Here is an 18148-nt window from a genome sequence, read left to right as displayed (position 1 = left end):
CCTTGACTTCTTTTCTGTCTTTCCTTGGTTGTCCTTCTTGGGCCCTGCAGTACTTTTTCCATCTGCTTTGTTCATCACCAAGCAGGAGCAATGAATGTGACAAACTGGTACTGGATAATTTTTCTCTCTTTATGTACAGTTATTTTGGAAGTTATTATCTTCATCATCATCATTTGTTTTCAAGTTAAACTGATTGTATGGTTCTCATTTATATATCTTCATGTATTCTGTTGTTTTTGGAGGAAATATTGGGATGTTTGTGGATAAGCCATCACTGATCTTCAGTGGTTTGGAAGCTCTGGTAGCATAATTGTTAACCTTACCTGCATAATAAGCACTTTTGCTTCTAGTTGTATTTATGTACAGGTATGTATGTTTTTCTATGTGGGTTTACATGCATAGCATGTGAGTATGTTCAGTGCCTGTGGGGGCCGGAAGAGGACATTGCATCCCCTGGAACTGGAGTTGCAAGTGATAATGAGTTACTATGTGGGTGCTGGGAACTGAGCCTGGGTCATTTGTGACAGCAGTGAGCACTCTTAACTAGTGAGCCGTTTCTCTAGTTCCTTTGCCTTGTTTTGTTTTGAGCTTTTGAGACAGGGTGTCCTACTTATCTGAGGCTGGCCTGATGCTTATTGTGTAGCCTAGGATAGACTCACAGTCATGATAGTCTTGTTGTAACCTCCTGAGTATTATAGGTGTGAGCCACCATACTTAGCTTCCATTTTGCTTATTACAATATTGGAGTGAAATTCATATAGTAAAAAATCAGTTGTTTTAAAGTGGACAGTGATAGTGTACACCTAGGAAAGAATCAGTAGGTCATGTTTTAGTTTTGTTTCAGTTTTGAGGATCTACTAAACTTTCCCAGAGTGGCTGTACTACTTGATAATTCCCAAATCAGAGCATGGTGGTTCCAAATTTTCTACATTCTCAATAACACCTTTTCCATTCCAAAAATTATAGTTATCACTTTTCTTGTTTTAAATACTGGTTTCTAAATGTTATTTTTCCCCTTGTATGTTGGAAGAATAGATTCAGTTCCAAATGAATGAAGTTTCTATGGGAACTTTTGAATTTTTTCACAGTGATAGTAAGATAAATGTCAAACTTAGCCTCAGCCAAGAATATGCTTTGATTTCAATTTGCGTGTGCTGTGTTAGACTTGTTATTTGCCTACTGAAGAAAGCATTTGATTGTGACTTTTCTTAGACCTTCCCACTTGGTAGACTCCCTCACCCCATCAGAATGCTGTCAAGATCATTGGCATTCGTTGATTTTACTCACCGTATAGCCTTAGCTGGCTTGGAACTTGCTTTGAAGATCAGGCTGTCCTCAAACTCCCAGAAATCCACCTGCCTCTGCCTCTCGAGTGCTGGGATTAAAGGCTATCAATTTTTTTTAAAAGTCAATTTAATACTGGGCTACTTGGGCCTTGATGACCACATTGTAACTACACTCAACTCTCTATTGCTTTAATTGTGGTATGTTGTCTCAATCATGCGGTGTTCATTTTCTTCACTGAGGCGTATCCTTGACCCACTAGTGTTTTTTTTTAAAACTATTTTAAAAAATACTTAATGTGTGCTTTTTATTCCATCATAAAAGGGTAACAAAGAAAACATTCCATTAAGATTTCTTTATATGATGTATCTTAATTTTGTAGGTGCCGAAGACACTGGGATTATTAAAGCTGTTAAGTGTCAAGTTTTACACTCGTCGGGGACAAGAACAGGTAATGTAAATTTGCCTAAGTTTGTTTTTCAGACACTCTCAGTGGAGTGCCTTTAAGGTCCAAGCTGAGTGATGCTTGGCTGGTCAGGCCTTTGTCACTGTCACCAGATATCTGGCGCACGAGAGGCCGGACATGCTCATGGTTTCAGAGGTTTGAGTCCACCAGGCTCACGGGAGCTGGCGGAGCAGGACTGTTCCTGCAGGCAGCTGGGAAACAGGTAGAGCAGCTCACCTCGGGTGGAGAAGGGGCAAAGTGGAACAGTATCAGAAAGAGGCGTGGCATGCAGCCTCTGTGGCCCCTTGCCTAGGACACTGCTTCCTCCAGCCCGGCCCCACTGGCAGAACCTGCTTCAACAAAATCAGTGGGGGTATGTGGGTAGGAGTGCATAGCCTACCTGTAGTGATGAGGCGAGCAGGCCGCTTTTCGTCCCGCCTGGCTTCCGCACGACTAGCTTTACACCCAAAATAACAACACACAAAGTATATTCATTCAAACACTGCCTGGCCTATTAGCTCTAACCTCTTACTGGCTAACTCTCACACCTTGATTAACCCATTTCTATTAATGTGTATCGCCACTTGACTGTGGCTTATAGGCATGAGTCTAACCACCATCTGTCTTGGGTAGAAGATGTATGGCATCTGCCTGACTCTGCTTTCTTCCTCCCAGAATTCTGTTCGGTCTCCTCCACCCACCTAAGGGCCAGCCTATCAAAAAGCCAGGGCAGTTTCTTTATTAACAAATGAAAGTAACACATAGTCAGATGACCTTCCTACGTCACCTACCTTCCCCAGTTCCACCTATTCCCAATGCTTGGTTCTAAGGTCGAATCCATCAGTATTTTAGACCATTTAATAGTTGGAACCCTGATGAGCTTGTTGTGTCTGGAACAGCCTGGCAGACACATTTGGAGGTGTCCTTGTCACTCACCTGTATGCTTCTCTGTCTGATCAAGAGGACAATCAAGGGAACTATTATAAAGCCTTGAATGATCTAGGCCTTCATCTGGTGTATGCAACAATAGGAGTTTCTAGAGCTATTTATGGAAAATTTGTATATTTTTAGTATGTATTAATTAAAAAAAAATAGAATATATCCAGTCCTCTTGAAGGATGAAAGTATAGTCTGAACAAATCATTCTGCTTAGAAGCCATATATCTTTCCAGATTTCTTCCAAAATTGTATGAGGATTTTATTCTGGCAAGAAATCTCTCTCTCTCTCTCTCTCTCTCTCTCTCTCTCTCTCTGATAAAAATCAGAAGTTCATTCTCAAATGGGAGGCTGGTGATGACTCAGTGGAAGAGTCATGATGAACTAACTGTATTGGCAAGAGAGGTGTGGCTGCCGGGCACAGGCCTTGACTGTGCCCTTGAATAGAGATGGTCACACAACAGCTGCCTCTGAGGGAGGTGGGTACATTGCTGTCCTAGCATGACTCTTACAGCAGGCTCCATCTGTGGGGGACAGCAAATCATACTTTTGTCTTGGCAAGAGTAAAATGGCCTTGTTTTTCTATTTCCTTAATTTCTTCACTAAATTATCAGGATGAATGTAATGAGACTTCTGTTGCTACTTTAGTATCCAGTATATTTTAAGTTTAAATTATTTCTTTGCCCTTGACTTCAGCATAGTCGTGTACTTTGGATAGAGCGGACATCCCGTCTGTAGATTTGAGCGGTAACAGTGCCCGGTGTCTACAGTCTCTTTCATCTTTAATCCTCTGTGTAATTACACTGTATTCTAGTTGGCATCCTCTTTTCTTATTTCCTGGAGCTGTCTTCATTTTTCAGATGAAGAAACATATGTAAGACTAAATGACTTGGCTTCTGTCTTGAAGTTTGTTTGTCCTAATGTGCTGTGTTCCCTGTGTCTGCAGCACCATGCTATTGTTGAGGATACCACTTCCCTTTCTCCCTGACTCCCCTTTGTATTCTCCATGATTTCTAAGACCTTACTCTTTCCTTTAACTAGGCTTCTTTTGCTGTTGTCAATTAAGTCCTGTTGAGGTGTGTGCTAGAGAGTGTGGAGTTTTAGGATTCCTGTTTTTCAGTCTGTAGGTGTGTACTTTAAGACAGCATAATGTCAGCATTGAGAATAAAGGTTGTTTAGTGTAGGCCTCTCTTCAAAGCCCACAGTGTGATAGGTTAGGCCCTGAAGCAGGGCAGAATGGGGCAGGGCAGAGCAGAGCACACACTATTCCCATCTGAAGTGCAGCAGAGGAAGAAGCATCTAGCTCTTGGGGTATCTTGGTTTGAATCTTGAGGTGAGGAAGTTCCCAGACAGGGAAGGAAGGATCAGTCTTCTGGTCAGGGGTGAGATGTGCACAGGCATGTGGAGTGGCAGTGGTACCATTGGAACATACTGTTTGCTCCAGTAGCTAGAGACTCCTCGGGCACTTAGTTTTGGCTTTCCTTGTTATCATTTCCGCATCCTTATATTTAGGATAATATAATTATAGCAATATTTGGAATAAGACCTATCTAGGGGATTGATTTTTTGATTCTTCTCCGTGTCATCTCTGACTCATATTAGAACTGTGTGTGTCAGCTGATTTGATTTAGCAGGAGGTGTGGGTCTGTATGGTTAGTGTAAAGAGACTGTTTTCTTTATGGTCATACCACCTGGAACTTAAGCTGTGGATTGTTTCGGCCCATGCTATTGGTTATTCTCATCAGATGGCTCTCGTTCTTTTTCATTCTGACATGATCCTCTGTGACTGAGCAAAACAGAGAGAAGGAAGCAATTAATTTCGTTGTAATTTGATCCTGCATTTCGACACACTGTCCCCAAATCTTTAACTTGTCTGGGCTTTTAAATTTAGTAGTCTGAACCCAGGGCTTTCCAGAAAATATCTGAATGCTGTGTGTGTCATCTTGTTTGTACCTAGACATTTCTGTTCATGGCCTGGAGATTTTCAGTGCTGTAATTTCAGAGCTGTTGGTGCACAGGGGGACCTAAGGGTTTCTTCCTGTCGTGAGCACAGTGTAACTAGCGGATGACTTCACATGCCGCCCCAGCAAGCTCTGTGACTGGCATGGTAATGTCTGTTTTCTTGATGAAGAAGTTGAAGCCTCAAGACGAGTGACCTGTCCAATACAGTTAACCAGACGTGATGTCCAGGTTTGCTCTTGGAAGGGCTTTGAAAGCTGTTATTTTCTACCACCTCTGGCTGTGGAGGAAGCTGAAGGAATAGAAAGGAAGGCGTACTATACTCAAGAGGAGTCAAGGCCTCCGGTTACATGGATTCTAGAATAATGATCTACTTTACCACTTAAGTTTGACAGTAGTTGTATTATCTTTTAAGATATATTCTGAGGTAGGAGGTTAGGTGTTCAAGCCCCATCTGTATCAAAAATGAAAAAAAATAAAATAAATCCTTTCTTCTTTTAGCTATGAGTATTTTAAAGTGATCTGCCCTTTTTTATGTAACTGTATAGCTACTATTTAGTTCATTCTTTTCTGTATTCACTTGTCAGACTTTAAATCAGTGACTGTCATCTTATAGACACTCAGTTAATGTGTGGTGGTGGCTGTTATAGCTCTCTTAATTTCTTCATGTCCACAATGGTACCAATAATTAATCTGAATTTCAATACTTTTTGTTGGTACGTGTGCATGACATGTATGAGCACATGTATGTGTACATGTTTCTGTGTGTGACTGTGCCTGTGCTCATTCCATGTTCATGTGTAGAGGTCAGAGGACAACAGTGGGTGTCACATCTTGTCTCTGCATTCTTTTAAGAGAGGATCTCAGCCTGGCATTGGTGTTGCACACATTTAATCCCAGCACTCGGGAGACAGAGGAAGGCAGATCTCTGTGAGTTTGAGGCCAGCCTGGTCTACAAAGCAAGTTATAGGACAGCTGGAGCTGTTACACAGAGAAATCCTGTCTCTAAGAAAATAGGAGGGAGAGAGGGAGGAAGGGAGGGAAGGAAGGAGGGAAGGAAGGGAGGGAGGGAGGGAGGGAGCGATCTCTTTGTTATTCCCCACTGTATATGCCTGACTAGCTGGCCCCAGAGCTTCTTGCTGCAGGAGGCCTGGGATAGCAGATGAGTTCTACCATGTCTGTCTAATAGGTGGGTTCTGAGGTTCAGACTCAGTCTTCATGCTTGTGTGGACAACACCATTTCCCACTGAGCCATCCATCCAGCCCTCCATGTTCATTTAAACATTATGGTTTAGTGTGCCTAAATGCCATATGGCTCTAAATAATAAGCTTTTGTTTGTGGTATATATGTCTTAAGACTGTAATGGTAATAATAACTAGATTTATGCATATTTATGAGTGGAATTGGCTTGGAGTGTTTTTATCAAGTATTGTCTATTCCTCATACTCTTTTGTCTTTTGTCTCAGGTTGTTAATCAGGCTATTGAGGATGGCTGTTTCAGTTTGAAAGATCTCTTCCTTTCTCCTTCCTTCCCTCTCTCCTTCCTCCCTTTTTCCTTCCCCCCCTCCCTTCTTTTTTATTCTTTATTCTAAATTACACTAGACTAAAATATATAAACTTAAAAAAGCCCTAAAACTACTTGAAGTCAAATTAAGGGTCTCGTGGATGCCAGGCAAGGGTTGCATCCTTAACATCTGGCAAGCTTCCCAAGGGCAGGGATTTGTGTTTATTTTGTTTACTGCTGATAGCAGAGTGCAAAAACAGGACCTGACATGCAGTATTTATTGCTCAATATGTCATATTCAGCAAGTATTTGTGGAATGTTAGAGGAGCATCACTTAGAAAATTACATTTTATTGATTTGACATTTTTTTCTTTCAGAATATGTAGAAATTTAAAACATTTTGAATGCTTTCAGTAGAGTTCAATACTTTTATTTTAATATCTCTTATGCAATTGAAAGGTGGAGGTAATGGAAACCACTGATTTTTAGTTATTTCACAGAGGTGATAAGCAACTGAAGAAAGTGAAGAGTTTAATATCAATATAGCACTCTATTTGACATCACAGAGCTCCCTTGTCTCAGGGAAGATTGAAGTTTTATTACAGTATTTGAGAGAAGGTACAAGTCCTACTCTAAATATTGATGCCAGTAGCAGAAGCCTTGAATTAGTGCTTTTAGTTAAGAAAAGATACAATGGACATTTGAGCTAGTCCTTTAATGTAAGTGAGCGGTACACGAAATTGTATCAATCCAACATGTGGTTTAATGACTTTGTGAAATAGATATATTGAAATCATATAGTCCCCTTTTAGTGACACACTGGTTCTTATTGTAATTATAGTCCCAGCCTCAATTTTAGAAACAATTTTTCACCTTGAAAAAAACCACACACCCCTTAACCATTACTCCCAAGTATGAGTGTACATTTCAAAGAATTCATAATCTATTCAAGTGCAGCTGTAAAAGTTACTGGGAAATCTCGGTACTTGATTGATGTGAGATTGGCAGAGTTCTCAGCTGCTCATAATAGCTTGTAACATGTAGCCTTGCCGAGTACTGTTTTAATTCTGAACGCTCTTTCTGTCCATACGTCTTCTGCTCTCACCACACTGTTCACGTACAGGATGGAATCTTTAAGATGAGCCTTTCTCCAGACGGGAGCCTCCTTGCAGCGATCCACTTCTCAGGGAAGCTGAGCATCTGGGCCATTCCATCCCTGAAGCAACAAGGTGTCTGGAGTCAAGATGAGCAGGTGTGTCCTCCGTTAGGGTCACTCTCGAGGGTGAGGTCTGAAAATAGTAATAGTAATTTCATTTTGTTGATGTTTTTCTGAACCACACAGCTATTATTTATCCTCATCTTTCGAAACCCACCCTAGTCTTAAGTCAAATCATCGTATCACCTGATAAGGACAAGTCATGAACTGAATGGTTCTCTGCATTCGTTCTAACTTGGAACGTGGCACACTCTACATACCAAGAGTTCTACCGAACTCTGTAATCCTCCTTAATGCTCAGCAAACATAGAGTGGAGATTGTAAAATTCTACCAAACCAGCTTTTAACAAGTCTTTAGATAGTTCAATGCTAAAGGGTTCCTTTTCTTTCTAAATCCTGGAGCCCCGCTCTGTACTCACTTAGGTCTGAAGGCAGTTGCCTTCTGTCCTTGCAGAACGATGGGGCATTTTTAATAGTTTATCCTCATCTTTCTTGAGGTAGCTAATTAAGAATTAGATGAGTTTGTTCTTTAGAATCAGCTAAACTCAACCATTTTAATATATATTAATAATGGAAATATAAATTAAAGATATAATATAATAAAGGGAAAAGTCAGATGTACTCATGGGGAGCCCTGTATTAGGACAGAATAGAGATTATTATTCTTTAAAATTTGTTTTACATGTATTTATTTTATTTTATGTGTATGATAGTTTTTTTTTACTGCATGTATGGATGTGTACTGTGTACACCCTATGAAAGCATAGCTCTGTCGGGATTGCCCCTTAGAGGGCTCAGTGCATTAGCTGTGTGCCTTAGACGTGACCTCTACTAGGTTGCCGTGAACTGGCTGCTGGTTGGAGTAGAGCTTAGGCAATTGACATTTACATCCTGTTGTTTCTGTTTCCTGAAGCCCAAGACAAAGTTTCTACTTTGAATTATTCAGAGAATCCCCCAAATGCAGCGTGTTTTCCTGGCTTTCTATATGTGGTAGTAAAGCTCGGCTTCTTTCATTTGCGAGGCTCATGAGTGCCCCATATTTGGGAAATATCTTTTTAAATGGTGACATTTTAGACAGTGAGGGTACCTCAGCTTTTGTCTCCTTACATTATTTTCTTTCACTTAACAGAAATATTGACCAGCTCTTGAAGCACTCTTAATGTTCTATCTAGAATCTCAAGCATACAGTGCATGCACTATTAGTGGTGGAATTGAGTAGTGGGCTTTTTATGTCTGTTGACATTCCGAAGGGCCTCCTTTGCCTCTGTGCTCCTGATGGCATGTGCTCATCGCTGGTTACAAGCCAACCCTATTATGATTAATTACTCTTCAATATTATTTATTATTTTCTTTTTAGAAATTGAAAATAGTTTTTTTCATACAATATCTTCTTGTTATAATTTTCCCTCCTCCAACTCCTCCCAGATCCTCCTTTAATTTTAATAGTTCCACTATTAAATTTGCTTAAAAACCTTGAAATCTGGGACTGTGTAGGTGATTTATTTTTGTAGCTTTAAATATGTAGTTAAGTAAAATAATGGAGCAGGAAATATGAATTTTCCAAAATGGAGATGTATATAGAAGAGATGACTTGAGCCTAAAAGTTTGTATCAACTAAGTGAGTCATTAGACACAGCTGAACTGAGTATCTGTATGGCAGCAGGGGTGGGGGCTGCCGCCATGCCCATCTGTTGGATATTCACTCCTGTGGCTCCGACTGAATACTCCCCATACCACCCTCAGGTTGAGCATGGTCTCCAGTCTGTGCTAATCACAGGCCTCCTTACTCTCATGGGTGTTGTGTCTGTTTACATGTGTTTACATGCCAGTTTCTTCTCCTGCATGTTGTATATGTTATTAACAGTTTATACTTCGAAATACATGCCAGTATTTTCTGCTTTGGTAAGAATGGTTCCAATTGAACACCTAAGTAAACCAGAAATAGTAGATCTTGTGTTCACACAGTTGAAAACCAGGACCTGTTGCTATCACAGTGGGCTTTGTGTAAGCTGTAGTGTCTTTGCCTTTTGCTGAGGGAGCAGGGTTTAGCCACAGTTGCTAAGCCTAATCCTGAATCAGTTGTTGTCAACTGATGCTTAGTGATATCATTTCCTCCCTTTGTATTCTAGTGCTCAGCCTGCAGAGAGGGATGCTACAGACACCCGCCTCACCTTTGAGGCTGCTGTTGGCTTTAGCTTAAAAAGAAATTTTGGTTTAAATTTGGAAACAATGAATTTATTTATTTATTTATTTATTTATTTATTTATTTATTTTTATGAAAATCCTGCTGTCAAAATGCAAAGCTCTCCACTTTCCTGTCGTCTTAGTGGTCAGTGTACACTTTGCTCCTGTGCTCATCTACCTGCTTCTGTGCAGTCCTTTTGACTGCGTGCTCTAGAGCGTCATTCTATCACAGACGTTCCCGTGAGCTTCAGCTTTTCAGACATATGGGATCCTTAGTGCACTTGTCTCTGGAGAACTGCGGAGCGTGTAGGGCCTGGGCACAATGCTCCGTTGCATTTACAGAATTCACTGAATGTTATGTGATGAACATTTGCTTTGTTTTAGTTTATGCACCAACTAAGTAGTTAGGATAACATCTGGTTCTGTCTCTCTGACTGTGATGCCTGTTCTCTTTCCAAGGTCTTATAGGAAAACACATATTTAAGAAAATGATGGAACTCATTATTAGAGCAGTGAATGCCAGGACACTCAGCATACTCCCACGTTCACACTGTCTTCATGCTCTTCCTTTAGGAGCATTCTGTTATTTGAAAGGTTGGGTTCAAGTGTGTCAGGGTCAGAAATCCCCGATCACTCTTTCCTGGTTCTACTGCTTTACATCAGTTCATTACTTGGTAATCTTAGAAAGCTCAGAGACAAGTTCTATTTCCTTGCACCTTGCAGACTGAACACCGGTTCCATCACTGCCCCTCAGATGGGCTTCATTATTGAAGAACTAGTTAGTGAACACAGGGAGCAGAGTAAATAATTGACGAAGTCACTTTTTGGTAAACTCTTAGTGTTGTTGCAGGTCTCTAGAGGACTCGGGGCATTGATCACTTAGGAAAGATGAAGGTGGTAACTTTTCTGTTGTTTGGACAACTGACTTTGTCAGAGTCTCACCTGTGTCCTGTGACACTAGCTTGTGTATTTTGCATTGGGACTTTAGCTTATGTGGTATTAAACCTGGTGCACTATAGTGAACATAAGGATTAGCTGTAACTGTTCCATTTTAACCATGGTAGCCCTAGCATAAAACCATGATGCTAAATCTGCTGAGCTCTGCAGTAAGAAACATGGTAGGTGCTAGTCTGGTCTCTTAAGATAGTCACAGTCTTGCCATGACAATTATAGAGAAAAAAATTAAAGTAACATTTTAATATTAAAAAGAAAATCTCAAGAAGAGAGATTTGTAACTGTAGTATTGGGGAGTAGTATTCTTGGAACTAAATTTGCACATTGCAGCTTGGGTTCTTACAGAGCAGTTGGACTTATAGCAAATCAGTTTAGCAAAAGTTCCCATTTGAATAGATGTAAAAGAGTGCAAAAAGAAATTAATATGCTATCACTATGTGGTGAAATCAAGATTTCATTCGTCAGAATTTTGACTGGCAGTGTTTCCATTTAGAAGTACAGACGTGTGTTTGAGCAAATGAAGTACTAGTGTATGAGATAATGTACTCGAGGAAGAGATTTCTCCTTGCAGCCTGTCTGGGTGACAGGCGCTGATGTGCAGTTCATATTCAGACACTGAATATGTGCAAATGCAGTAGCCACCAGGGAGGGCATAGTACTGTCATTTACCAGATAGATGAGCATGTGTATGCAAAGTCGCTGGACTTCCTTTGAAGAGGACTCTCTGGTTCTGACAAGTACTTGGACAGTTGGACTTTTCTTATTCCTCTGGCAGTCATCAAGTGAGCCTGGTCCAGCAGGCAGGGCAGAGCTTTGCCTCCCTCTTGGCTATGTTAGGAAAGGAATGGACAGCCCAATGAATGAATTGATATTCAATTATATGGCAGAATGTAATATAGCCGGGTTATAATTGTTGTCTGAGAAGAAAACATTGTTACTACTGCACTGTACTTCTTTATAGTTCTTTACCAAAATTGTGGATTCAGCTCATTTGGGGCTTTCTTCATGCAATTTGCCGCTTTATTAGTTTTTATAATATACTTTGTGTGATTGAGTATTTTCTCTGTGAAGACTAATGATTAGAGATAGTTATGGGAGTGCCTATTCTAATTTACTTTGTATCCAGTTTTGAGTTGATTAAATACTTTGGCTTTCATTGTCAGTGTGAAAAATCCATCTGGCTGGAAATCTCTGTACTAAATTTGTTCATGTCTACAAGAGAGTAAAGTTGTTTCAATAATTTTTGTTTCATACATTTCCCATATGTTATGTTTATATCTTTACATCTTGTTTTTGGTCTTAATTTTTCTCTGAAGTTTTATTACTTTCCAACCTGTACATCTGTGTAGGTGTAGAAAGTGAGATAGAAGCTTATCGTTTTCATTTTGATTGTATTTCTCTTTGATACAGAGTAGGTGTTAGACTAATTTTGTTAAATGATGAATCCATGAAGGACAAGTGGGAAGATGGGAGCTTGTGTGATTAATCTTGTTAGAGCCCATAGCTGTTTTCACAACTTCACTAAACTGTGGACTCTTGTGAGTCAGCACTACGCACATCTCACTCGAAGCTTTTCCTTGGGCTTTGCATATTAAACACTAATAAATATTTGTACAGTGAATACACACTTGAAATATTGCTCCTGTTCTGTGAGAGGCTGAGACTGATTCTAGTGGTTAAAAAAAAATCAGTAAATAAAATCCTTAGATCTAAGAAAACATTGTTTTAGTTCATTCTGGCAATTTAGTTGGTCTATAAACACAACATGACCATGTTCTTAGAAGACCATCTGTTTTGACCACTGCTGTACTGCAAAGGGCTGTGTATTTGCTTTTTACAGACACAAAGTAGAGAGAGATGGGGCAGAAAGGTAGATTCTTCACCTCCCTGGTGCGTGTACATAGGGCCACACAGACCTGGATAACAAAAGGTCAGTCCCTAAGAGAAAGGCACAGCACATTTTGTTAATCAGTGACTTTCTCTTGCAAGGGAGGGAAAATGAGCTGTATTTGGAAAGAAAAAAAATATTGGTTTTCTGTTGTCTAACAGGTTCTGTAGGCAGATCCTGTTTATTTAGTTCTCTTTTTTGTTGGTTTTTGTTAGTACTTCCAGGATCTCATCCACCTCATCCTGAGGTCTTAGAGCAAGTCAGTTTCTCTGCTGACAAACACTAGGTGCCAGAAACTGTGGGAGTGGAATAAGGGTGATGATTGATAACTGTCAGGACAGCCATGCAGAAATGTGATTGGACACAAAGGTTGTAATCTAGTAGTAATAGGCCACAGGCAAGGCCCGCATGGACTCTCTGTCATCCTTTGTGGCCTTTCTGTCAGCATCCTCCACCACAGATATGTGTGGTTAGACCCAGTGGCAAGAGAGTCATTATAGGTGAAGAACCTTGTAGGATGCATGGCTCTCTTTGGAGTAGGAGCCCTAATTTTCTGACCTCCTTGTGGGAGAGGATTTCTGCTTCCTGTGACTCCCTTTTGGGGAGAGTAATGGGCTGGGATAGAGCAGGAGAAGGTCAGAGACACATTGCTTTAGGTGTTTGTCAGTTCGAAGTCACCATTGTAAGGTGATGTACCTTGGGGTGCGGTGTTAATGTTCTGAGCTCCAACAGGTACAAAAGAAGGGAAGCAAGGCTGTTCCTTAGACTGTGTCCATGGAGTTCTAAGAGCAGGTGACCTGGGGTGTCCTTCCTTGTGGCTTGTGAGCACCAGGTGCTCCTGCCCTCGGCATATCCATCTGCATAGATTACATGGTCCTAGTGTGAGGACATGCACATAGAATAAACCAGCGGTGTGTCTAGCTTTCATTTGTTTTGGTTGTCTACTTTCTGACTTATCTTGTATGCATATTGAGGCACAGTTCCTGCCTGTGAGCACTAAGGGCAGTGACATTTGTTTCCCCTCACTGCTATGCCGGGGAACAGAGAGCATGGGCAAACTTCATTTCCACACTTTTTTTTCAATTGTGAAAATTTCCTTGCCGGGCGGTGGTGGCGCACGCCTTTAATCCCAACACTCGGGAGGCAGAGGCAGGCCTGGTCTACAAGAGCTAGTTCTAGGACAGGAACCAAAAGCTTTGGAGAAACCCTGTCTTGAAAATCCAAAAAAAAACCAAAAAAAAAAAAAAAAACCAACAAAAACCCAAAACAACAACAACAAAACAAAACAAAACAAAACAAAAAAAAAAACAAAGAAAATTTCCTGGGTCTTGGGGAACTTCTTGTTTATTTTATATATTATATTGTTCTTTATTTTATATATTTATTTTACATGTTTGACTTAAAATAAATTCAGCACAAATCTTTTTATGTAGCCGGGGCACGATGAGCTTAATCCTGATTGGAGGTCATCTCCTGAGAAAAGGAAGAAAATAAAAGGTGAGTGGGTGTAAGAATTATGTCTGTCACAGCTTTACACGTCCCCTTTTATCACTTATGTATTCTTTAGATATAAAAAGCCTCTAGACTCTCCTGCGTCACCTTGGAATTACCACAGAATTATAGCAAGGCATGTGTTTTTTTTTTTTAAGTTTTTCTTTGTTTGCTAGGTTTATAGGTTTTCCTCTCTAAATTTATATACACTTTTATATTTGAAATAATTTGTTTTGTAAAGTGAGCAAGATATACTATTATGTGAAAGTAATTTTTAAATAGTAGATTGAAACTAAAGAAATGAGAGCTCCTTTGACTTTTTTGCTCTAGATATATGACCTTTTTCATGGGCTATTGAATTTGGTTTGCAAGTACTTTATTAAGAACTTCAGTTTACAGTTTTCTCTTTTGTCCATCCTTATTGTGATTTGGTGTCAGGCTAATTCTGGCATGATGGGAGGCATTTGCTGCTGTTCTTTTCCCTGAGACTTTAATAACATTCCCTCTTGTTTATCTGAGATCACTCTGAGTGCACATGCAAAAGCTTATAGCTATAAACTTTCATTTTAATAAAAACCACCTTTGCTGGATCTCAAAGATTCTAAGTTGTGCTTTTATTTTTATGTAATTCTAGGAATTTAAAAAATTTCCTTCCTAATTTCTTTAGTGGTGTGCTTATCCTTCAGGAACGCTCAGTCTGTGGATTTTGTGGTTTCTTTGGTTTCCCAGATGTTGAAGTCTCCCTTACTATACCATGATCGAATAAGATGCAAGAGATGGTTTTATTTTAAGTTTTATAAACTTTATTATTTTTCTCTTCTTTTTTATTTTATTGTTTTAATTCATTTTACATTCCAACTACAGTTCACCCTCCTTCCTTTCCTCTTGTTCCCCCTTCCCTGTCTCTCTCCACCCCCCACCCACTCCTCAGAGAGGGTAAGGCCTCCCATGGGGAGTCAACAAAGCCTGGCTTTTCAAGTAGAAGCAGGACCAAACCCCTATCCCCTGTTTCAAGGCTGAGCAAGATATATCATCATAGGGAACGGGCTCCAAATAGCCAGTGCATGCGCCATCTGGTTCCTATGCCGGAAGCCCCACAAACAGACCAAGCTACACAACTGTCCCCCACATGCAGAGCCCTAGTTCAGTCCAATGCAGGCTCCCCAGCTGTTAGTACAGAGTCCATGAGCTCCAGCTCAGGTCAGCTGGAGATGATTATATTTCTTGTTTTGGTTTTTGATAAGATTTGTTTTGTAACCTAATACATAATCTATTTTAGAGAGAGCTCCATGGGCTGTTGAGAAGAATGCATATTCCAGAGATGTTAGGTGGAATGTATTTAGATGTCTGTTCAATCTATTCGATATGGTGAAGTTTGACTCTGAAGTTTATGTATTACTTGGTTTTGAAGGGGTGTGTGTGGATGATCTGTCTGTTGATTTAGTAAGGTATTAAAATGGCATATTGTTGAATCTGGACCTGTCTCATCTGTTTACTGTCTAATAGTTTTATTTTTGAAGTTGTGTTCACTAATGTTCAGTTCATGTACTTAGAACTTTTGCATATTCTGCATGGATTGCTTCCATTATTAATATATAGTAGTCTCTTAAAAATTTCTTTGACGAATTTGGACTCGATGTCCCCTTTATCAGATTTGGGTATAGTTCCTCTTGCTTGTTTTGGATTATTGTATTTTCAGCCTTTTATATGAGATGTGTTTTTTAGACAAACAAATGATACATCTTGTCTCTTACTCCAACCAGCAACTGAGTTTTTAATTGAAAAGTTATGGCCATTTATCTTTAGTCTTTTTTAGAATGATTTATTTATTTTTATTGTATATACATTAGTGTTCTGCCTGCATGTGTGTCTGTGTGAAGGTGTCGATCTCTCAGAACTGAAGTTACAGACAGTTGTGAGCTGCCATGTGAGTGCTGAGAACTGAACCTGGGTCCTTTGGAAGAGCAGCCTGTGCTCTTAACCACTGAACCATCTGTTCTGCCTGTATCTCTGTTCTTGTTATTAGTAGTGGTGTGCTGATTTGTGTGGTTTTGTGGGTTATTCACCTAGTTGGTCCGATTATTGTTGGCTTTTTCTTTCTCCCTTTGTTCATTTCAGGGATTTCCTGAGTTGGACATGGCTGATTCTTTTTCTTTTATTCTTCTCTTCCTCTCATGAAATTTACTCTTTCCTATGCTCTTATGATTAAAGCTGCCCTTATGTGTAGACCTCCATTAAGTACCTGCTGCAGAGCTGGCTAGGTACTTAGGAATTTTTTCAGTTGACACTTACCTTGAAATGCCTTCTTTTCTCTATTGATCTTTTTAAAGATAACTTTATTGGATGGAGTGGTCACGGCTGGCAGCTATTTATTTCCAGGCCTTCACACATCTCTTTGTTGCATTCTGCTTTCTTCTGCTCAGAGGTTGGACAGGAGTTCTGTTTTTTGCCTTTGAGAGTGAAGTTTTAATTCTTGTAACTTTTCATATTGTTTGTGTGTTAGCTTTAGCATCTTGAATACAATATGTAATGGAGTTGGTGGGTTTTCAGTTCCAGTTTCTTTGGGACTGTAGCTGCCTCATGCCTTTCCTTTATTCTGCGGTACTTTGATTGACTAGGCTGCCTCTGCTGTCATTTGTGTCTCCTTTCCCCTTCTGGCACATGGTGTTTATGTTTTGTTGCTTCAGCATTTCCCAGCGTTCCTGCATTTGAAGTCATGATCATTTATTTATTTTTCTTTTTTGTTGATATCTGAATGTAGTAGTTTTTTTCTTTTATTTTTTCTTTTTTTTAAATTCCACCTGCTTGGAACATAAGCCCCAGATGCAAGCATGATTCTAGAAACTTCTAATTTAAACAAACTATCTGAGGCTTCCATCTGAAGAAATGTGTTAGGGTCGCCCCCCCCCCCCCCCTTTTTTTTAATTAGTGAGTTGTTTTCAGTCTGACTAACTAGTTTAAACATCTTTTCTTTTTGAGTTTAAGTATACTTTAAATATCTTCTCTTTTTGAGTTTAAGTATACTTTAAATATCTTCTCTTTTTGAGTTTAAGCATGCTTTAAATTTTATGACGTACTCTTATAGGCATCATCGTTAAGCAATATCATATCCATTGTGGAATAATCATCATTAAAAATGTGCTATGAAATCATAACAAAATATCATGACATTTCCTTTTAAATCCCTCAGTTTGGTAAACCATAATTCATTTTATTATCAGAACTCTTTATTGATTTTTTTTCTCTGTTAGCTAAATGTTTAGGAGCATATCTCCCTGGAAGCTGTTATTTTTTTTAATATTATTCATTTTTATTTTTAAATGTCTCTGAAAGTGATAGGAATACATTTTAAAAGATCTTTTATAACATTGTATCTCTGAGATTTATATACCTCTACTTCTCAATTTACTATGCTGAAAATGGTTGTATATCTCTTTCTTGAGTATATAATTATGTCTTTGATGAATTGTGTGCTGTCCTGTGTCGTGTCCACATACCCCTGCCCCTTGGTTTCCAACCCAGGGTCTTACAAATGCTAAGGAAGAGTTCAGCACTGAACTCCAGTTGACAACTGTGTGTCTTTGTTTTGAAGAGAAGACCTTTCTTTGCTTTCTTTTATAGCTTTATAGCTTTGCCTGGTCATTGCCACTTAGGCATTTCTTGAATGAATTACTGTACCTTTTCTATCTTTACCTGGGTAAGAATTTGAAGGATGGTTTCAGGTTTATTTTTTTTCTTCCTTTTTTAAGGCATCTTTGAAGTCCCCCAAATATGAAATAGCTTGGAGTTTAAAATATTACGTTAAGTGATTTGCACTTAAACCACGTTTGCAGATGTACTCACAGCTTCTCTCCCTCTAGATAAAGAGTCCTTCTACCCATTGATTGATGTCAATTGGTGGGCAGATGGCGCAGTGACCTTGGCTCGGTGCTCTGGTGCATTAACTGTCTCATCAGCGAAAACCTTGAAGAATTTACTGGGAAAATCTTGTGAATGGTTTGAGCCGTCCCCACAAGTCACTGCTACCCACGATGGGGGTTTCTTAAGTTTGGAGGTGAGCTTTCTCTCTTTGAGAATACATTTCTCAAAGTGCCTCTCTTTGAGGCACTAAACTGACTATTTGGCTTTTTAATTGTGTGTGATACTGTTCTCTGTTGGAATAGAAGGCTGTTATTGAAATAAAATATTGAGTCTAATGTGATAAACCCCATCACCATGAATCAAATGCATTGCATTGCTAAGAGAATAAAGAACATTTATAGCAATTTTGTTTCCTTTAAAACATT

The 18148-nt window shown here is 39.5% G+C and overlaps 1 protein-coding gene across 1 annotated transcript in view; it reads left to right on the top strand.

Moving 5' to 3' along the window:
• Nbas (NBAS subunit of NRZ tethering complex) overlaps positions 1 to 18148 on the top strand; it is a 312059-nt gene that overhangs the window by 51971 nt on the left and 241940 nt on the right. The window contains exons 11-14 of the mRNA XM_041639422.1: positions 1667 to 1735; positions 7253 to 7381; positions 13805 to 13868; positions 17723 to 17916. Of these exons, the coding sequence (XP_041495356.1) occupies positions 1667 to 1735; positions 7253 to 7381; positions 13805 to 13868; positions 17723 to 17916 (456 nt within the window). The remainder of the gene's footprint in view (positions 1 to 1666; positions 1736 to 7252; positions 7382 to 13804; positions 13869 to 17722; positions 17917 to 18148) is intronic.

Source organism: Microtus oregoni, unplaced genomic scaffold (genome assembly GCF_018167655.1).
Source record: "Microtus oregoni isolate MIOR12 unplaced genomic scaffold, Mior012 000058F_ref0000040, whole genome shotgun sequence".
In the NCBI taxonomy this organism is placed as follows: domain Eukaryota; kingdom Metazoa; phylum Chordata; class Mammalia; order Rodentia; family Cricetidae; genus Microtus; species Microtus oregoni.
The sequence above is the reverse complement of the archived record's forward strand: the minus strand, read 5'-3'. Positions and strand labels throughout refer to the sequence as shown.